The sequence below is a fragment of the Lontra canadensis genome, unplaced genomic scaffold (genome assembly GCF_010015895.1).
Source record: "Lontra canadensis isolate GAN:19392208 unplaced genomic scaffold, GSC_riverotter_1.0 scaffold87, whole genome shotgun sequence".
Taxonomy (NCBI): domain Eukaryota; kingdom Metazoa; phylum Chordata; class Mammalia; order Carnivora; family Mustelidae; genus Lontra; species Lontra canadensis.
This window is the reverse complement of record NW_022631081.1, coordinates 8,072,274-8,095,147: the sequence shown is the minus strand read 5'-3', so window position 1 is coordinate 8,095,147 and position 22,874 is coordinate 8,072,274. Positions and strand designations below refer to the sequence as shown.

Genomic DNA, 22,874 nt, shown 5'->3' with positions numbered 1-22,874 from the left:
TAGAAACATCAATCAGACAACAGAAAGATATAAAAGGTATTCAAATTGACAATGAAGAAGTCAAACTCTCTCTCTTCTCAGAAGACATGATACTTTATATGGGAAAACAAAAGAGTCCACCCCCAAAACTAGAACTCATACAGCAATTCAGGAATGTGGCAGGATACAAAATCAACACACAGAAATCAGTTGCTTTCTTATACACTAACAATGAAAATATAGAAAAGGAAATTAGAGAATTGATTCCATTTACTATAGCACCAAGAACGATAAGATACCTGGGAATAAACTTAACCAAAGAGGTAAAGCATCTGTATTCGAGGAACTACAGAACACTCATGAAAGAAATTGAAGAAGACACAAAAAGATGGAAAAGAATTCCATGCTTACGGATCTCAAGAATAAACATTGTTAAAATATCTATATTGCCTAGAGCAATCGATACTTTAAATGCCATCTCAATCAAAATTCCACTGGCATTTTACAAAGTGCTGGAGCAAACAATCCAAAAATTGCTATGGAACCAGAAGAGACCCTGAATTGCTAAGGAAATTTTGAAAAAGAAAAACAACACTGATGGGGGGGACGGATCACATTGCCTCATTTCAAGCTTTACTACAAAGCTGTGATCACCAAGACAGCTTGGTACTGGCACAAAAACAGACACATAGACCAGTGAAAGGGAGTAGAGAGCCCAGATATGGATCTGCAACTCTATGGTCAAATGATCTTCAACAAAGCAGGAAAAATATTCAGTGGGAAAAGACACTCTCTTCAATAAATGGTGCTGGGAAAATTGGACAGCTATGTATAGAAGAATGAAACTTGACCATTCTCTTACACCATACACAAAGATAGACCCAAAATGGATAAAAGGCCTCAACATGACACAGGAATCTATCAAAATCCCAGAGAAGACATAGGCAGTAACCTTTTCCACATCAGCCACAGCAACTTCTTTCATGACATATATCCAAAGCAAAGGACACACAAGTGAAAATGAACTTTTGGGACTTCATCAAGATCAAAGCTTTTGCACAGCCAGGAAACAGTCAACAAAGCAAAGAGGCAACCCAGGGAGTGGGAGAAGATATTCACAAATGACACTTCTACAGACAAAGGGCTGATATCTAAGATCTATAGACAACTCCTCAAGCTCAACAAACACAAAACAGATAATCATGTCAAAAAAAAATGGGCAGAAGGCATGAACAGACACTTTTCCAAAGAAGACATACAAATGGCTATCAGACACATTAAAAAATGTTCATCATCTTTAGCCATCAGGAGATTCAAATAAAAACCACATTGAGGTACCACCATACACCAGTTTGAATGGCCAAAACTAATAAGACAGGAAACGAGTGTTGGAGAGGATGTGGAGGAAGGGGAAACCTCTTTCACTGTTGGTGGGAATGCAAGTTGGTGCAGCTACTTTGGAAAACAGTGTGGAGATTCTTTAAGAAATTAAAAGTAGAGCTTCCCTATGACCCTGCAATTACACTACTGGTTATGTATCCCAAAGAAACTGATGTAGAGAAAAGAACGGCCATATGTACCCCAATGTTAATAGCAGCAATGGCCACAGTTGCCAAACTGTGGAAAGAACTTAGATGCCCTTCAAAAGATGAATGAACAAAGAAGATATGGTCCATACATACAATGGAGTATTATGCCTCCATCAGAAAGGATGAATACCCAACTTTTGTATCAACATGGACAGGACTGGAGGAGATTATGGTGAGTGAAATAAGTCAAGCAGGGAGAGTCAGTTATCATATGGTTTCACTTACTTGTGGAGCATAAGTGATAACATGGAGAATATTGGGAGAAGGAGAGTAGAAGGGAGTTGGGGGAAATTGAAGGAGGAGATGAATCAGGAGACTGTGGACTCTGAGAAACACTGAGATTTTTGGAGGGGAGTGGAGTGGGGGTTTTGGTGAGCTTGGTGCTGGTTATTAAGGAGGGCACATATTCCATGGAGCACTGGATGTGATACATAAATAATGAATCTTGGAACATTGAAAAATTAAATTAAATTTAAAAAGGAGGTGCACTGGGGTTTTGCAGGGTGTTTGATTAAATATCTACAATTTGGGGTGGGTTAGGGATAGGGTACGTCTGTAAGGAATTTGGAAGTAAGGTTTCTGGGGTCTTGATGGGGATAGCTGTTGTTTAGATAAGTATTGACTATTGTCTAGTAATCCCTTAGTCATGAGACATTTTGGAAGTTTATCAGTGGCCATATGCTTGGAACATATATCTTGGGGAGGGCAGGATAGAGATAAAGGAAGTTTCCAATGGGAGTTATATATGTTAATGTAGATGTATAGGATACTGGAGGTTGAGCTAATTTCAAGCTAAGTTTTCCTTTTCCTTTAGCACAGTATTAATATCAAGATAGTTGAGTCCTGGAGGAAGTTCACTCTTCCAAGTACTTACCAATGGCCTGAAGTTGTAAGGAAAGTTATTTTTTCTTTTGCGTTTGTTTCCCACATCAGTTCCTACTGTGTAACTTTCTGTACTTGCCTTTGAAATTATTATTTTCTGTCACTTTTTAAAAATGGATAGTTCAATAATGCTTAGTAATGATTTGCCTTCATATTGAGCTAAATATTCAAAACTTTCAATATGTTTTGACATACTTACCTAAATTAAATTCTACAGTGAAGAAGGGCCCATGGAATGCTTCAAAGATTTTGTAAAAATAATTTAGGGGCAGCTGGTTGACACAGTTAGTTAAGCATCTGACTCTTAGTTTTGGCTCTGTTCATGATCTCAGGGTCTTGAGATTGAGCCCCATGTGGTGCTCTGCATTCAAGGGGAGTCTGCTGGAGAGTGTTTCTCTCCCTCTTCCTCTGACCCTTAAAAATAAATTAATTTGTGTATATTGAATTGTTAAACTACATGGGAAGCATTGTCAAATAAGTAATATTCAACTTCAGATTATTTTTATTATTAGATATTTTATTAAATAGATATTCTAAAAATTGCATGAAAGTCTTAGAAATATGATGTCCTGCCATAATATACCTTGACATGTTGTATGTTAGAAAAATGGGCAACTTTCTCTGTTGATTACCTTGTAATGAACTCAATCAGATCTTACAGCACTGAAGTTTTTAAGACTTTTGTCATTTATGGACAGTTATCCTGTTACTCAGACACTTTCATATAATCTTCCTACACATGTGCTTCATCCTCAGTGAGGCTCACAAAAAGTGTTTTGCATGCAGATTCCAGTGAATTTAAGGTCATAGGATGGAGGTAAGTAAGAATTCTTAGAGCTTATGGTAATACTGGCTTCCAGCAGAAGGATTAATAGCATGGGGCTAATAAACAAAGGAAGATCATGACCATTTTTATGAGTTTTTGTTTAAAACATTTCAGACTCTTGGTGGCTTTCAGTTCTGCCCTAACATTGTGAACATCATCTCTGGTGGCTCTCAGTTCAGCCCTAATCAATTCCGTTTGGTCATCCATGGCTTTCTCCAACCTAGCTATTGCCTGGATAATTGTTAGCCAGAATTCCCTTTCCGAAATACTGTCTATGTTGATAGCCATTAGCTCTGTTGCAGAAGGCCCATCCTCTGTATTTTTCTTCTGTTGGGCATTCCTCCTCCTAGTCATTTTGGTGAGAGATGACTGAATGGATGTCGCTGGATGTATTGACCATGGTGCAGTCAAGGTGCAGCCTGGAATGCTTCTGAGCAATCAGGAGTCCCCACCCAAATGAGAGAAAAAAGAAAAGAAAGAGGAAAAAAAGAGAGACAGAGAGAGGGAGAGAGACAGGGGAAAAAAGGGAAGATAAAAGAGAAGGTTCAGCCTAAATGGGCCCCAAGGTAAGATTTATGAAGTATACAAGCAAAACCAGACAAACAAAAAGACTGATAAAAGTATATGACAAGAGAAAAAAAATATATATATAAGCAAAAAAAAAAAAAAAAGAAGAACCTCATCAAAAAGAACCCCAAGTATAAGATTTATATACTATCAGGACAAACACAAATAGAAACACTGGCGGAAAAAAAGAGGGGAGAGTGGTTATAAATTCTCAGTGTGGGCGAGGAAGGTTATTTTGATTCTTCCTGGAAGTATCTTGATATCTTTGTTAAAGGACTCAACTTTCCTAAGATAAAGGGGGATTAAAATTTGTTTACCTGTAGGGGTAGTGTTGATTGAGGAAAGGGGATTACCTTGAAGTTTAACTCTACATGAATATTAAAAAATAAAAATAAAAAAAGAATAAACTAAACTAAACTAAACTAAAATTTAAAAAAAAAATAAATAGAAAAGCAAAAGTAAAACACGGGTGTATATATCAAAAAGTTCAGGTTAAAAGGTTATTATGGAATTTGATGCACTGGACATCTCACTGTGATGGTAAATAGGTTAAAAAATTATCTATATAAAAAAATGAACCAGAATAGTGAGAACGAATTAAAAATAAAAGTTGTATCTATGAAGTAATGGTGGTTGTTCTCTTGTCGTCTTTTTTTTTTTTCCTTTTTTTTTTTCCTGGTTGGTTTTCTGGGGGAGGGGCCTGCCACGTGGGTTTTCAGGCAACGTTCCCTGAGTTAAGTCCTCCCTCCCCCTCAAGGGGGTGGGCTCTGAGGAAACCAGTTTTTCAGGCTTTTGTTCTCTGGAGGTTTTTATGTTTGTTTGTTTGTTTTCTCTCGCCTTGACAGCTTTTGATGGTTTTTGGAGGTTTAGAGGAAAGCAAACTGCACCCCCACCTCCCTCTCAGAGAGAAGCCTCAGTCTGTTCCCCTCTAGGTGTTCCAGAGCACATAAATTCCCCCTCAGCCGCTGGCAGAGCAGGTTCCAAGCCTCAGTCCCTGGGGTCACAGGAGCTCCTGCTTGTACCCAAAACCACGACAGTGGCAGCTGTCTGGGCAGCTCCAGACCACCAGAGAGGTTCGAAGCAGCAGTAGCACACTGAGATTTTCCCACTGGCCCGGGCTGGGAGTGCCTGGTCTTTCCGGGTTCAAGAGTGCTGGGATGGCGCCTTTGTGCACCTCTCCCAAAACATTTCAGACTCTTAAAAATACTTTGTTTTTTTTCCAGATTTAAGAAAATTGTGTACATGAAACTGACTTAGAGCACTACACCTTTGTAAACAAATTAAAACTTTTAACTTTTCTCTCCACCAGATCCCTCCAAACTCAAACTTTCCATAATTATATATATATAATTTGACAGAGAGAGACACACTGAGCGAGGAACAGAAGCGGGCAGAGTGGGAGAGAGAGAAACAGACTTCCCACTGAGCATGGAGCCTGATGTGGGGCTCGATCCCAGGGCCCCAGGATCATGACCTGAGCTGAAGGTAGACGCTTAACAACTGAGCCACCCAGGTGCCTCAAATATTCTTATATTTTTATGGCAATATTTTTTTTCTTAATAAGGTTGGTATGAATCTGCTCTCCTTCTAAAAGGACACAATTTACTGGAATGTCACATTTGAGAGAGACATGTATAGACTCAGATATGACCAGACAGTTTTAAGGACCTGATATTGACTTTATGGAACCAATAAAGCCCCTTGGAAATACCAGACTGCTAATTTCTTACAGAGTTCCTAGCAACCTCACCAGTTGAGTAAAAAAGGTCACTTTCTAACTGGTGTAGATCCACATGATATTTTGAGAAACTAGAGAAGAGAATAATTCACCCAGTTTATAGGTATTGCAGGGAAATTCTGATGCTAAGTATTTGGTTTGCCTCTTGGCCTTGAGGGGAAGTTGAAAGTTCAATCCAGAGATTTCTTATAAAAGATCTAGCATAGCAAGTTGAGATAGAGAGAGAGAGAGTGAGCGAGTGAGCGCAGGAGCTGGAGGAAGGACAGAGGGAGAAGCAGACTCCCCATGGAGCAGGAGCCCAATGCAGGGCTTGATCCCAGGACCCTGGGATCATGACCTGAGTATAAAGCAGATGCATAACCAACTGAGTCACCCAGGTGTCCATAAAGCAAGTTTTAAAGAACCTACATGGTCAACCACTATTTTTGCTTCATTTTTATACATAATCAGGACAATTTTTTTGGAAATGACTTATTTTGCAAACACATTCATATTAATTTGGCTTTTTAAGATTTTAAAAACGTATTTATTTGAGTGAGAGAGAGACAGAGATAGTGACAAAGAGCACAAACAAGGGAGGAGAGGGAGAAGCAGGCTCCCCCATGAGCAGGGAGCCCAACTTGGGGCTCCACCCCAGGACCCTGGGTTCATGACATGAGTGGAAGGCAGATGTTTAGCTGACTGAGCCATCCAGGAACTCCTGGCTATCTTTAGCAAAAGTAGGAATGGTAATAGAGAAAAATATGTTTCAATAAGACACCTTTTTAGATATTAGATTTTAATAATGTTCATTAAAATAGGAGTATATCCTGACTTTTATAGTGTCCTCCAGTGTCTGGCTACATTTAAGTGTCCAAGCTAACATTTAAAAATTTTTTTCTACCACCTTTCTCACAATTGAAATCATTTGAGAACTAAAATTGCCCCTTTTCCTAAAAGCCCTGCAATCTAAATGGAAATGACTTGATATAAACTTGAGAGAAATCTAAACAATAGATCATGTGTAGACAATCATCCTTCCTGTGGCTCTGTGGCCCACTCAAAAAAATCCCCCGAGACATCAAAACTGCAAAGCTAGAAAGTCCATCAGATAGTCACTGCCTGCCCCTCAGTCCATCTGAAGATGTCTCTAGTCAGACATCTAGAAATATCACTGGCAAAATTCAGGAATCAGACACTGGGTTTATAATTAGCTCCAACCATCAACCTGTATTTTACTTTTGTTTCCATAAAAATGTTGCTTCTCAATTACCTCACTGCTTGCCTAGTATGGGTCTAACTTTGAGAGCTCACCTGATTCCCAGCCTCCTGGGAAGGGTTTAACTAAACTGACCTATTGTCAGATTAAGAGACTGGTCCCATGAAAGGAAATAATCTACCTGTTCAACTTGGAATGTGTGAGACTTCAGGGAAGAATGAAAGGAGAGAACTGTGATAAGGACAGGATGCCCAAAGATGGGCCACTTTGGCATGAAGATTATTGTGAGTTAAAATGCAGTTGAAGGGCACCTGGGTGGCTCAGTGGGTTAAGCCTCTGCCTTCGGCTCAGGTCATGATCTACCAAGATGCCCTTCAATGGACAAATGGATAAGGAAGATGTGGTCTATGTACACTATGGAGTATTATGCCTCCATCAGAAAGGATGAACACCCAACTTTTGTAGCAACATGGATGGACTGGAAGAGATTATGCTGAGTGAAATAAGTCAAGCAGAGAGAGTCAATTATCATATGGTTTCACTTATTTGCGGAGCATAACAAATAGCATGGAAGACAAGGGGAGATGGAGAGGAGAAGGGAGTTGGGAGAAATTGGAAGGAGAGGTCAATCATGAGAGACTATGGACTCTGAAAAACAACCTGAGGGTTTTGAAGGGGCGGAGGGGTGGGAGGATGGGGGAACTAGGTGGTGGGTATTAGGGAGGGCACGTATTGCATGGAGCACTGGGTGTGGTACAAAAACAATGAATACCGTTATGCTGAAAAGAAATAAAAAAATATTAAAAATAAAAAAAAATGCAGTTGAAACCAAGAAGAATCAGGAAAAGCTCTTTACCTCCTCAGCTGACTAAAGGAATTTAGGTAGAGCGCCTCCTCTGGGAAGAGAGCTGGCACCACAGACACTAGACACACTAGAACATGAACTAGGTGGGGCAGACAGGGAGGGTCTATTTGGTCAAAGTCCTCTGTATCCCATTGTCCCTGAGTGGTTCCCCACACATTTGTCTACCACACATTTACTCTCCTTTCTCTGCCTGTGAATCACATTTTTTTTTTTGCATTAAATACTGGATACCTACCCCCTTTATGTGTATTTCAGAAAAACATATAAACTTCATCTTGCCTGAGTGTCTTTGGAATTTCCTTATCTCTGTGGATTCCTATATGTATGCCATTACATTTTATCTCTCCTATTAGTCTGTCTCATGTCAATTTGATTTTTTGTCCAAATAGAAGGATCTTGAAATATGCAGGATATTTCTTCTGACAGTAGTGAAGGAGACACAACAGGAAGGAAGGGCTTATGTTTTTCCTGTATAAGTGTTTAGTATAGTTCATGCTCTCCCAACTCTGAAATATGTGGACTTGGTTTCTGTCCCTCATCCAGTGTGCTCCTGGAACACCCGTGCTGTCCCAGGCAACAGCATAATCAGTGCATCACTCCTCTCTTCTCAAGGACATATCTCCCCACAGAGGAGTCTCTCCTATAGGAGCCTCCACAGAAGCTTTTCAATAAAAGAGGCTCAGAGACAAGGCCTGTGGGCCCAGGGCTTTTTATCTCACTTCCTTGTTGTCTGTGACACTGTGAGTAATGAATGCTGCTCTCACTGCCATGAGCTGTATGTAGCACAGAAATATTCAGCCTCATCCTCAGGCTGCAGCCCAGAGATGAGCAGAAGCCTTGCATTGGTTGAGGCATCTTTGGAGCCAGAGAAACAGCTGGGGACCCCAGGTCCCAACTCTGTATGTGGGTCTGAATAGTAGTACAGGAGATACTGGGGAGGGCTCCCTGGCTTCTGTTGGTACTAATTTATGTAATAGCTGCCAACACTGAAGCCACTGCTCAGGGTGCTGGTGAGTCTGGCTGTTGTTCCCAGACACGCAGAGAGGGAGGGTAACTGGGTCAGCACAGGCTGGGACAGGGAACCTGCAAACACAGACACTCATGGGTGATGGGGCATTTACACTGGGAGACTCTCAATCTCAGGGGCTGATTATATTTGGGAAACGTCCAGAAGTCAGATTTTGCAGAGGGAGGAATGGGAGGAAGAGAGGAGTCCAGGCCATGGTAGCACAGCTCCTGGTCCCCACAGTGGAACTGGGCTTTCTCAGGCTTGTCTTATCCTACATTCTGTCTCCAGGCAAAAGAGGATGCTCTTTATGTAAATTTGCACCCCTTACCATACTCTCTCAGACTCTACCTGATCTGTGATTCAGGAGACCTAAGGACAAGGAGTCTGAAGGAAGGTCCTGATGTGAATGCTCCACCCAGAAGTGGGTGGAGGGAACATCTGTAGGACACCCAAAAGACCTTGCCCAGGAACCTCTGCCATGCCCTGATGATTCTGGGCAGCAGGGTCTCATTAGGGAGCACAGGGGGCAGCTCAGCCTTTTCCCAGTACTGAGGCCAAGGGGTTTCCCTAGCTGTGAGGGTACCTCTGCAGGGCTCAGAGAGATGCATGGCGCCCCCTACTGATGACATGTTTGCCTGCAGCAACCTCAGTGTCCTGAGGTTAATGTCCAAACCTACACCACCAGCATTCAACAATGAGCTGAATGAGTGTGTTAAGCACCCTGTGGGGTCTGATTTAAAGAACATGAATACAGTGTCTGTGATGTGAGAGGCTTCCATGATGGAGGGAATAGTCACCCAGAATTAAACGTTCCTGTGAGTATGAGAATGTGTAGGGAACAGAAGTCATACAAAAGAGTGAGGTTATCCCACCCTCTGGGACAATTAGGGAGCTCCCAGAGGAGAAGCCTTTCAATTACATCTCAAGGGAGAAGTAACTTTTCTACACATGAAGGCCTAGAAGAAAAAATCAAAACAGGATGAGAAGGGATGTGGTGATTTCACAGACTGGGAAACCATCTGGTGACAGTGTGCACAGGAGAACAGAAGAGTGGACACAGCAGGGCAGGACTGAAGAAACTATGTGTTTGGGGAAGAACAGCTGAAGCAGGAAAAGAGGAGGTGGTAATGTAGGCAGCTCTGCTCACAGGACATGCTCAGGATTGTGGAACAGAAGGAACTCAGGGAGAGAAGGAGGAAAAGTACAGTGTGAACTGGGAGTTTCTGCTTTTACTAACTGGATAGATGGCGCTGTTGTTTACTGTAGTGGAACATAGGATAATGAGATGTTTCTCTAGTCATAAAGTAGTTGAAGATCTGGTAAACAAGTAGAAACACTGAATTCCAAGCTCAGAAATGGTCGACTCTGACCTCGAGTGGCAGCATGCAGTGACGCACGGCTTGAGGCTGTTGTCCAGGCATGGTGAGCAGCTCCTGGTATGGATCTGGACATATAAGAGGGACAGACAGTCATATAAAAAATGGGCAGAAGATATGAACAGACACTTCTCCAATGAAGACATACAAATGGCTATCAGACACATGAAAAAATGTTCATCATCACTAGCCATCAGGGAGATTCAAATTAAAACCACATTGAGATACCACCTTACACCAGTTAGAATGGCCAAAATTAGCAAGACAGGAAACAACATGTGTTGGAGAGGATGTGGAGAAAGGGGAACCCTCTTACATTGTTGGTGGGAATGCAAGTTTGTGCAGCCACTTTGGAAAACAGTGTGGAGATTCCTCAAGAAATTAAAAATAGAGCTTCCCTATGACTCTGCAATTGCCCTACTGGGTATTTACCCCAAAGATACAGATGTAGTGAAAAGCAGGGCCATCTGTACCCCAATGTTTATAGCTGCAATGGCCACGGTCGCCAAACTATGGAAATAACCAAGATGCCCTTCAATGGACGAATGGATAAGGAAGATGTGGTCCATATACACTATGGAGTATTATGCCTCCATCAGAAAGGATGAACACCCAACTTTTGTAGCAACATGGACGGACTGGAAGAGATTATGCTGAGTGAAATAAGTCAAGCAGAGAGAGTCAATTATCATATGGTTTCACTTATTTGTGGAGCATAACAAATAGCATGGAGGACAAGGGGAGATGGAGAGGAGAAGGGAGTTGGGGGAAATTGGAAGGAGAGGTGAACCATGAGGGAATATGGACTCTGAAAAACAATTTGGGGGTTTTGAAGGGGCTGAGGGTGGGAGGTTGGGGGAACCAGGTGGTGGGTATTAGAGAGGGCACGGATTGTTTGGAGCACTGTGTGTGGTGCAAAAACAATGAATACTGTTATGCTGAAAAGAAATTAAAAAAAAAAAAGAGGGAAAAAAACCTGCAACACAACCCCGGGCACCATCCCCATGTACAGAATGGGTGAGAAGAGTCCTGGAAGCAGAGTCCCTCAGTCCTTATTCAGTCCCTTTAACATTACTGCAGTGTTTGTGTTAGTGAAATCCTACCTTCTTCTCAGGCTCCCAAGTGGTGGTCTGGGAGTCAGTTTAGATGAGACTGGCACTTCTTAGTGTTTCCTGTATAAGTGTTCCAGGGAAGGCTGAAAACAGTGAATATGTGGTTGGTGGTGATGTTTGTAGACCTTCATACCCCAGGGGAACCTTAGGAGGAGTCATCAGTATGAAGCATCCAAGGTCCAGCTTAAGTGCCTGGGACAGTGGACATCATGAAGAAGTGAGGAAGGAAAAGACCTCAAAACTCTGACCCTGCCTGTAATTCCCCAGGACCTCCAGCCATGTGGAGGCAGAACTGCAGTCTCTCTCTCATACCCTTCAGATTTTGGAGGGAGGAACACTGCATTCTGTTCACTGGTCTCCACCCCCACTTCCTCTTCCTGGTGTATGTAATGAGGAGTGGACTGGGTTAACTCAGATGAGCTCTGTGGCCCTGGGCCCAGATTCAGGCAGGGAATGCTTTAAAGCTGCCATCACCCCATGGGCTCCATGGGACAAGTTCACAGTGGCCCTGGTGCCCCTTGACTGAGATGAGGGGATGGGAACCCAGAGAAAGGCCCCCCTCCTCCAGTGCTTTGGATTCCCTGCCCACTCTCCACAGAGGATGGGCCACAGCCAGATCCTTCTTAATCTGGAGGCTTATGGTTTCAAATGGCTCAGAATCCCCTGCTGTGTCTCTCACTGAGGACTGTCTCTTACTGTCTTCATTGCTCAAGTGCTGTCTTCACTACAGGAGTGAAGCAGCTTGCCAGCAGCATCCCTAATGCATGGAGCAAAAGGACAAAGGCCCCAGTGCCCCTTCCCCTGTGGATTCTCAGTATGGGAAAAAAGAAAATAGGTCTCTCTCTTTCTGTGTATCTCTGTCTCGGTCTCTCATCCCCACATCCTTCTGTCAGCTGAGCCTCTGTCTACACTCCTGGTGGGGGAGGACACAGGCTTGTTCTTTCTCTACCCATGACCTTGGGGTGTAGCCCCAGGTATGCTGTGTAATTTCCAGGCCTTGTAAGTAATAAACCTTTATTTTTCTGTTTCCTGTCTTGTTTCTGAAGGGTGTCTTGCAGTCATAATAAGAACCACAAGGGCAGGTCTAACACCGGTTATGGAGAGGATGAGACCTGCACAAAACATGAGCTTCTGTTCCAGGAGGGAGAATGCTGGCTTCTACCACCTGCAGCCATTGAATTCATTGTTCAGTTACAGTGTGTGGCCCATGAAACATCATATTACTGACCACTCACCCCATGGGACATAGATCCATCAACTGGAGTATAGGGCTCATGCATGCTTTCTTTTGTCTCTGGACTTACAGGGTTCGCTCCTTTACAACATCCCTCTGGTCAGCACCTTCTGGCCCACCCCTTCAGTAAGATGGGTTTATACCTCTGTAGAGCAGGAGACAGGATAATGTCACACTGTGCACTCCATCATGGACCCCAAAATTCCTAAATGACTTTACAGGCACTCAGTAAGGTGCTATCACTGTGTTGTAGAGTTTACTGAGCTGTGACAACACAGCAGTGTGGTGTGCCTGCTATCACAGTGTCATTTACAAGAATGACAATGCCATCAATACAAGTACTGTGTTTCACACATTCACCCTCCTCCTCTTTCTCCCTCTCTTATCCATTCCTGACCACATCACCACCTCTAGATTATTGCCTCTTCCAAAATGTAATATAATTGCAATTTTATGAAATATAGTCTTTTTGATCTTCTTTCCTAAGTAGTATACATTAACAATTAATTTATATTACTGTGACTTCAGAGGCCATTACTATTAAATTCTGACCAATATGCTAGAGTACAGATGCACAACCTACTGGGGGACATCTGTGTCAAGTCAACTTTTGGAGATTTAGTAAAAAGCTGTAATAAACATCCATGTGCAGAGTTTTGATTGCTATTGGGTTTGGTGATTAAAAATAAAGCTGTTATAAATACTCACATGCAGGATTCTCTCTGGAGAGAATCGTTTTGATTTACCTTTTGTAAATTTAGGCTGAAATCCTTTATATATTCCTTACAAATACTGGAAAATAAATAAAACTAGTCCTCTCATTAAAGTTAAACAAACATTATTTAAAATGCAAATAGAACTAAGGAATTGATCAAGCAATGTGGTTCCTGGGAGCGGGCACCAGACCTCTCTTGACCCAGGCCCTCTTTATTGGTTGACTAGTTATCTCTTCCTCCTTCAGCCTCCAGCATCTCCCTTGACAGCACTAGACCCTGATCCTCCTTCTTTGAGAAGATCAATGACATAAAAACAAAATCCCTAAGTCTCAAGACCCATCTTGGGCTATTGGATTATTTAAAGTTAGACAAAAAAAAAATGTACTCTACTCCACTTATTTATGCCATCTTTTATATTTACACCTGAATTGTGATGATATTAAGCTGTAAGTTTCTGACTATAAATTACTTCTCAAATTTGTGTTTTTTATTTTGTGGATTTATATGCTCCATTACTGAAATATTTTCAATTACATTTTTGCAAGTTATAGAAATTATTGAGTATTTATTCTACCTATTCAGAGCCAGAGATTCACAAAGTGTATCATTTTCCATTGCAGGAAGGTGCTTGGAATGTTTGTTGCTATCTGAAATGACACACAGTAAAGGAATCAGTAGGATGTGACATGTGACCAGAAAAAAGCCAGGGATATTGACAAGAGGATAATTCATGTCGAGTGGGAAGGGGACAATCTAAGCAAATCCTTAGGGAAGTTGCTTGTCAAGGACCATCAGTCCTCCCCTAGATTTGTGGGTCTGCCCCACCTATGAACTCCCTGTATGATGAAGGAACTCAATGAAGATGATTGAGAAGACACATGGACATTTAACAGAATATTTGTTCCCTTGGAATGAGGCATCTTGTCTCTCTGCGGTAGTTGTTATTTCCATACATCTTCTCTACATACATGTCTCCTATCTACTTCTTGTCTTGGACAAAAGCAGGTATGGGATGAAGGTGAGGACAAAAATAAGGAACAGATTCTCAGGAGGGATATAGAAGAATGTGGCCCGAGAAAAAGCTCTACATGCAGCAGGTAATGTAAAGGGAAGCATTCCCTTGCAGAATTCAAAGTGAAGGTAGGATTTCCTCCCTCTCCTTTGAGAATGACAAGTGTGATAGAGTGGGGAGAAATAAATCAATTACCCTGATAAGCAGGAGCTCCAATTCATGGGGATTCTCTGGGGAGGAGAAAAGTTAAAGTAAATGGGGGAAGGCAGGAGGAGCTTCTGAGTCAGAAAGAAAGGACCTCATCTGCCAGTTTCACCATAGGTTCCCCATACAGAGCCCCTGCCTCTCCCCAGAGGAACTGTCTGAGGAACATTAGAAATGTGGTAGAATGAATGGCTGAGGGCAAGAAGAAGCTGGATGGGTACAGAGGTCCTGTGGGAAGACTAATTCAGTTACAACTTCAGCCATTCTCAGCTCAGAGAAAGTCCTGTGAGCTCAAGCATCTGTTGTCTGTCACCCACATTGTGAGATCCAGTTTGGGAGAGATTCACCTCCTCACTCCTCTCAGGATACCCTAAAGCTCTTCTACCCATCAGAAGATCCCCCCCCCCCCCCCCACGCAAGGGTCCCTGACATTTGGTCACAAAGACAGGGACTTCATGTTGTTGACATTTCTGCTACTGCTATCCTGCCTCCAGAGAGGGAGTAGGTGACAGTCCTGGAATCCCACATGGAGTGGGGCTAGATGGATGGCAACTCTAGCAGGGGAGGGAAGGGACTCCTCTTTGAGCTGCACATGGGTAACAGGTGGTGTTCTCACATGGATTGTATGTTGCAAATTAATGTGGATCCATGTAGGGAAAATGACAACAGATCATGGTGAGGGATGGAGTCATGGAGTCTGGGGATACAGAGTCTTGCTGACTTTTCCCCTTCACTCTTGAGAATAGAATCAATCATGCATATGGTGTTGCAATTCCCCATATCCAATCCCCACCTAATTCTGGGCGGGGTGATGTTTCTAGCCTTAGGGCAATGAAAGATGATCAGTGCTCTCTGCTGACTGAGACAGGACATGCATCCATCAGGTTCATCATATGGTCGGAAGGGTTATGGTGCAGGAGAATCACACCTGGGTGGGGGTCGTTGCTCCCAGTCCCACTGGAGCAAGCTCCTGGCTGTAGATGTGGATGGGCATTGGTGTTTACTCTCTTGTTAGGCACACAGCGCCCCCTTTTTGCCAAAGCAACGCTACCTGTATTTATATTACACAGAGGGCACTAAAAGCAGGTAACCAGCTTCTGATAATTTTTCTATCTTTTTTTTTAAGATTTTATTTATTTATTTGACAGACAGAGATCACAAGTAGGCAGAGAGGCAGGCAGAGAGAGAGGAGGAAGCAGGTTCCCTGCTGAGCAGAGAGCTTGATGCGGGGCTCCATCCCAGGACACTGAGATCATGACCTGAGCTGAAGGCAGAGGCTTTAACCCACTGAGCCACCCAGGCGCCCTATGATAACTTCTCTTAAACTGGCAGAAGGAAGTCTGGGTGTTGGGATCAGTGATTATCCAGATCTCTTCCCTCCTGTCCTACTTCATCCCCAAACCTATTCCTGCTATGTCTCCAGAAACATTAGTGGTTCCCACTGATATTAGGTCATGATTTTCATGCTGCATTTAGCATTCCCAATGTTCTGATCACAAATTCATATATTACCTTTGTGTTAAATATTCACCAAATTATTCTATTTCAGATATGCGGGGTATTTACCACAGGATTGCTGATTAATGCTTCTAATGTATAATTGACCACAACAGAGTCATCTCCTGTACCAGATAATGGTCCAAATTAACCCATATTATCTTATTTTAGAGATTATGTCCTGAAAAAGTTGGTGATGGCCACATAGAGATGGAAAGTTTCAGAATGCCTTTTTAGTGATAGGGCAGAAATTCTCTAAGCGGCAACCACCTGAGTTACATTAATTATTGGAGTTGTTACCTCACAGTGGCTTTTGTCAGAAACAGTGAGGACCTAGTGAGAGCCCAGGGAACACAAGCAGAGGACTTTGCCTCCCTTCTGAAGTGACCTGGACACAGTGTAAGCAGTGCCCCTGTCAGCTCATATATGGCAATTTTGGCCAGTTTCATCTCCAGCATGAAGACCCTAATTTAACAAATATCCCGAGTTCATTAAGGCATGTTTGGTCCCTGAGAAGCACCTGGAATCCCAGAATGCTTTATTTACTTGAGACTGAATGGAAACTCAGAAGCCATTAGGGAAAGTTCCCTGGCTTCTAGTGTTAAGAAAAGAACATTGTTTGCCACTAACTTTGGAAAAATCTGTGAGTTCCATTTAAATTCACTATAAATCTAAAAGTTCTCTTAAAATTAAAGTCTATTTATTAAAAAAAAAAGAAAGAATGCTGTGAAAGTCATATGGCAAAGGAAAAAACAAAGGGGGCAATTGAGAGTTCTAGCAAGTTCAAAATAGTAAATAAAGACAAATAAGAAACACCCATTTCCCATAATAATAAATGAAATAACAGAAAAAAAAGGAACAAAGAGGAATGTTAGATCTAATTGACCCATCAAACTCTTGTTTGTAAATGACAAAATAGATTAGTCAATTACTAACTTTTGAATGAAAGTAGATGATGCACATCTATACATAATAAGAAATGATGTGTGGACAAATGAAAATATTTTGTTGTTAACCTCTACTAATATTAGATGAAAAGCACACTTTCCTAGGATGAAAAAAAATGTTCCCTAGAAGGAAGTGAATAAACAGACCAATTTCTAAAGGAATTGTATTGTGGAATTATTCCACAAGAAGGGATAAGATCCAATTAATTTTATAGGAAAAAAATCAAGCAAGCCTTCATAGATAAGATGGATTCATTTATTGAGTTCATATTTATACATTTTTCAAAATATTGAAACATCCAGAAAATTAAATTATTGTAGAAAGCAGTTATAATGGTCATAACTACCCCTGATAGATATAATACAGAAAAAGAAAATTTCAGGGTAATATTATGAATATTATGAAACATTGCTATAAATCTTCTGAATAAAATATCAACAAAGAGATTCCAATATCACATTAGTATACTGTGCCTTAGGACTGATTTATTCCTGGTATACAAGTTCAGTTCCATAGTGATGGAATATAAACCTTTTATTAATAGATCAATAGATAAAATCATATTTTCTCAAAAGAACTTGAAAGAGCCTTTGACAAAATTTAAATGAATTCTTCATAAAAAACACTTAAAATAAAAATAGTAAAATACATCTCAATATGGTACCACATTCTTTTACACACACATATATTTAATGTCTCAGCCAGGGCCTTAGATCATGGAGTGTATGGCAAGAATATTTCCACAAGATCAGGAACAGACAAATATGACCTTTAACTCTATTATTACTCACCTCATTCTGTAAGTAATTGACAATGCAATCATGCAAGAAAAATCACTGGTTGGGTTTTAGCATGGATGAGAATGGGAAGGTATTCATTCAAAAGATGCAAATACATAATTCAGGGATAGATATTCCAGTGCTGGTGCCGTCCTGGCAGAAGAAATCTCCCCAACTTGTACAAGCAACAGGGATTCCTACTGATGACTGAGAGGATGGCAGAGCTCCTGAATCTTCTATGAATAGGTAAATGAATCCTTAGAAGTCTGGACTGAGATGAGCACACAGGACCTACCACTCCCCATCCATTAACTTCAGTGCAGACATTCTGTCTCCCAACCTGATGGGGGATGTCCTTTCTGTGTGTTTTTGGACATATTGTCTAGGAAAGTGTCTGACTTTGATGGGAGAAGGGAAGGAGAAGCCCTCTCTGCCAGGTGATGCTCTTACATGCACCTGGCCCCATGATGGCAGCAGCAGGAACATCAGAAGCAGAAACCACAGGCTGAGCCTTAAAAGCTGCTGGAGCTCCCCCTCCTGGCAGACGGGAAAGGGGTTTTACTCCTAATAGTCACAGGTCTGGGGCTCTGTGTGAGCCCTGAGAATGTTGTCACAGGAGGGACTGTGAGGAATATCCCCATCTCAGACCACGGCCCAATGATGATCATCAGGAAGCCAGAGTTGCCAGACATGGAGCCAGAGAAATGGTTATCCCCACAGGGTGTAACCATTATAATAGGTGAGGATTTGGGGCTCCATTCATCAGAGCTGTTGGTACAAGGATACATATTGTACACCCCTGATGTGTCATGTCTCAGACAAGCCTGCATTCTGCATGCCTGTATCAGTCTTGATCTGTCATGAACTCATATCCTAGGGCAGCCTGCCCCTGGAACTGAGGAATGTCTGCTTAATTTGAGAAAACCATAGAATGTGGCCATGTCAAGGACAGGGTTTGGAAGATAGATTTAAGAGTATGGGTACAGATTTGTAGACAAAGTTCTCTAGAGTGTATCTCAGACTCCAGATTATACCAAGAAAACAAAGGAACCAGCTGACAGCCAAGAAGTAAAGGCTGCACAGATAACTGCATTGCAGAGGGGACAGCAGTTTTTTGTCTCGCTTCACCAAAGGCCCCACACACTGTGTGAGCACTGAAGCTACTGTCAGTGGACTGGCAGTAATAATCAGCCTCATCTTCAGCCTGAAGGCCACTGATGGTCAGGGAGGCTGAGCTGCCTGACTTGGAACCAGAGAATCGATCAGGGACTCCAGGATTTCTGTTATTATCTTCATAGATGAGGAGAATGGGTACCTTTCCTGGGAGCTGTTGGTACCAGCTCACATAATATGTGTATTCCTCTTCATCATAATCCATGCTGGTAGGGATTCCAGTGCAGGAGATGGTGACACTCTCACCCAGAGCCCCAGACACAGAGGGCGGCTGAGTCAGCACAGCCCAGGATCCTGGAAGGGGGAGAGACACATAGAGAGTGATGCTTGAGTCTGAAGACAAGAGGAGGAAGCAGGACCCCATGTGTTCTCCCAGGGCCTCTTCCCCTTTCCCCACATGTAGTCACCTGTGCACTGAATGAGGAGGGTGAGGAGTACAGGGGACCAAGCCATGATGGAGGTCTTCACAGATCTTGCCTTCTGTGCCCCAAAGCTGAGCAGACCTCCCCTAATCTCTCCCTTCCCCTCTTCATCCTCTGAGAGAGGGAGGGCTTGTCTATGCAAATGTGACCCCCAGCTCTCTGACACTTCATTGGACCTGAATCAGGTTCCTCTCCAGAGGATGTCAGGGGGGATGAGAAGGGGAAGGGCTCTGTGGGGTCATGGGGTAGGAAGGTCATAGCTCTGAGCCCTGAACAGAAGTAATAGTGAAGGTGGCAAGTCACAGCTCTCAGAAACTGGCCCTGATTGCCCCCGGTGTCAGATACAGACATATCTTTGTGTAAAATGGTGACCAGAGCCCATAAGATGTGACTCCCCACTGCTCTGATCACTGTCCCCTTCATTGGAGCTATATCAGTTGTCCCCTTATATGGCCTCCCATCTCATCAAGACAGACTTTTTGCTCTACTTACACTCCTCAGGGTGATCTGTCCACAGTTTGCTCATCTGTTCTTGGGTCAGGACTGAGATGGTGTCTCTACACAAACTTCTCTAGATCAGGAACCAGTCCAGAACAGTGCCAGGACCCCAGGTATACATGATCCCTTCTGTGCATGATGCTGTGTAATTCCTCTAATGTGAGTCCTCCCTGGTTCCAAGCCCTCCTTCCTCTAAGGTTCCTCAGCATTGAGGAGACAGGAAACAATTCTCTCCAGGTTGTGAGTAGAATTTTTGTGTGCATTCCTAGAGGGTTACACACTGAACATCTTTGTTACCTGTCACTGTTTACACCTGCTTGAAACAACAGTTCTCCATACACTGGGGCAGTGATTCCCTCCTAGGATCTATTCTCCCAGCACACATGCACAAGTCTGCATGAGCCCTGCCATGTGAAGCTGTGTGTGGGACTGACCTCAGAACACAAGGAATAAATGCTAGAAGATCCAGGAGGGAAGGAGTGACACCTGCAGATGCTCTGGCTGAGACCCAGTCACAGAGCTTATGTGTCAGTCACACCTTAGCTTACAGTGTACTTAAAATGGATGTATGTTGTTTAAACAAAACTCATCTCATTAAGATTGATTTAAGGTCATGGCAATGTCAAGGTGAAAATGCAGATAACAGTCTTGTGTATACTTTTCCAAATCTGTGCTTATTGTAGAGAGAATATGGGTAGAAAATGTGGTTAAAAAATGGATGGAAAAACAATGGGAAATGATGTCTTTTTTTTTAAATTTTTATTGTGTTATGTTAGTCATCATAGAATACATCATTAGTTTTTGATGTAGTGTTCCAAGATTCATTGTTTATGTATAACACTCAGTGCTCCATGCAATACATGCCCATGTTTTTTTAAATTTTTTAATTTTTTAAAAACTACATTTTTTACAAGATTTTTAAAATCATATTTTTAATTTATTTTCAGCATAACAGTATTCATTGTTTTTGTACCACACCCAGCGCTCCATGCAATCCATGCCCTCTCTAATACCCACCACCTGGTTCCCACAAACTCCCACCCCCCCACATCTTCAAACCCTTCAGATTGTTTTTCAGAGTCCATAGTCTCTCATTGTTCACCTCCCCTTCCAATTTCCACCAACTGCCTTCTACTAACTCCCCATGTCCTCCATGCCATTTGTTATGCTCCATAAATAAGTAAAACCATATAATAATTGACTCTGTCTGCTTGACTTATTTCCCTCAGCATAATCTCTTCCAGTCCGTCCATGTTGCTACAAAAGTTGGGTATTCATCCTTTCTGATGGAGGCATAATACTCCATAGTGTATATGGACCACATCTTCCTTATCCATTAATCCATTGAAGGGCATCTTGGTTCTTTGGCAACCGTGGCCATTGCTCCTATAAATATTGGGGTACAGATGGCCCTGCTTTTCACTACATCTGTATCTTTGGGGTAAATACCCAGTAGTGCAATGGCAGGGTCATAGGGAAGTTCTATTTTTAATTTCTTGAGGAATCTCCACACTGTTCTCCAAAGAGGCTGCACCAACTTGCATTCCCACCAACAGTGGAAGAGGGTTCCCCTTTCTCCACATCCCCTACAACACATGTTGTTTCCTGTCTTGCTAATTTTGGCCATTCTAACTGGTGTAAGGTGATATCTCAATGTGATTTTAACTTGAATCTCCCTGATGGCTAGTGATGATGAACATTTTTTCGTGTGTCTGATAGCCATTTGTATATCTTCATTGGAGAAGTGTCTGTTCATATCTTCTGCCCATTTTTGATATAATTATCTGTTTTGTGTATGTTGAGTTTGAGGAGTTTATTATAGATCCTGGATATCAATCTTTTGTCTATACTGTCATTTGTAAATATCTTCTCCCATTCCGTGGGTTGCCTCTTTGTTTTATTGACTGTTTCCTTTGCTGTGCAGAAGCTTTTGATTTTGATGAAGTCCCAAAAGTTTATTTTGGCTTTTGTTGCCTTTGCCTTTGGAGACATACCTTGAAAAAAGTTGCTGTGGCTGATATCGAAGAGATTACTGCCTATGTTGTCCTCTAGGATTCTGATGGATTCCTGTCTCACGTTGAGGTCTTTTATCCATTTTGAGTTTATCTTTGTGTATGGTTTAAGAGAATGGTTGAGTTTCATTCTTCTAGATATAGCTGCCCAGTTTTCCCAGCACCATTTATTGAAGAGACTGTCTTTTTTCCACCGTATATTTTTTCCTGTTTTGTCGAAGATTAACTGACCATAGAGTTGAGGGTCCATATCTGGGCTCTCTACTCTGTTCCACTGGTCTATGTGTCTGTTTTTATGCCAGTACCATGCAGTCTTGGTGATCACAGCTTTGTAGTAAAGCTTGAAATCAGGTAACGTGATGCCCCCAGTTTTATTTTTGTTTTTCAACATTTCCTTAGCGATTCGGGGTCTCTTCTGGTTCCATACAAATTTTTGAATTATTTGCTCCAGCTCTTTGAAGAATACCCGTGGAAGTTTGATTGGAATGGCATTAAAAGTATAGATTGCTCTAGGCAGTATAGACATTTTAACAATGTTTATTCTTCCGATCCAAGAGCATGGAATGGTTTTCCACCTTTTTGTATCTTCTTCAATTTCTTTCCTGAGTGTTCTGTAGTTCTTCGAGTACAGATCCTTTACCTCTTTGGTTAGGCTTATTCCCAGGTATCTTATGGTTCTTGGTGCTATAGTAAATGGAATCGATTCTCTAATTTCCCTTTCTGTCTTTTCATTGTTAGTGGAGAAGAAAGCCACTGATTTCTGTACATTGACTTTGTATCCTGCCACGTTACTGAATTGTTGTATGAGTTCTAGTAGTTTGGGGGTGGAGTGTTTTGGGTTTTCCATATAAAGAATCATGTCATCTGCAAAGAGAGAGAGCTTGACTTCTTCATTGCCAGTTTGGATACCTTTTATTTCTCTTTGTTGTCTGATTGCTGTTGCTAGGACTTCTCATACTATGTTGAACAAGAGTGGTGAGAGTGGGCATCCTTGTCGTGTTCCTGATCTCAACGGGAAGGCTGCAAGCTTTTTCCCATTGAGGATGATATTTGTTGTGGGTTTTTCATAGATAGATTTGATGAAGTTCAGGAATGTTCCCTCTATCCCTATACTTTGAAGCGTTTTAATCAGGAACCGATGCTGCATTTTGTCAAATGCTTTTCCTGCATCAACTGAGAGGACCATGTGGTTCTTCTCTCATTTCTTATTAATTTGTTCTATCACATTGATTGATTTG

General features: G+C 42.0%; 1 gene segment (V, D, J or C); it reads right to left on the bottom strand.

Moving 5' to 3' along the window:
• Positions 1–10,002: 10,002 nt before the first annotated feature.
• Positions 10,003–19,213, bottom strand: LOC116882721. The segment is given in 3 exon segments: positions 10,003–10,097; positions 18,591–18,998; positions 19,112–19,213. Coding segments are annotated over 3 exon segments (549 nt in total).
• Between the last annotated feature and the right edge of the window lie 3,661 nt (positions 19,214–22,874).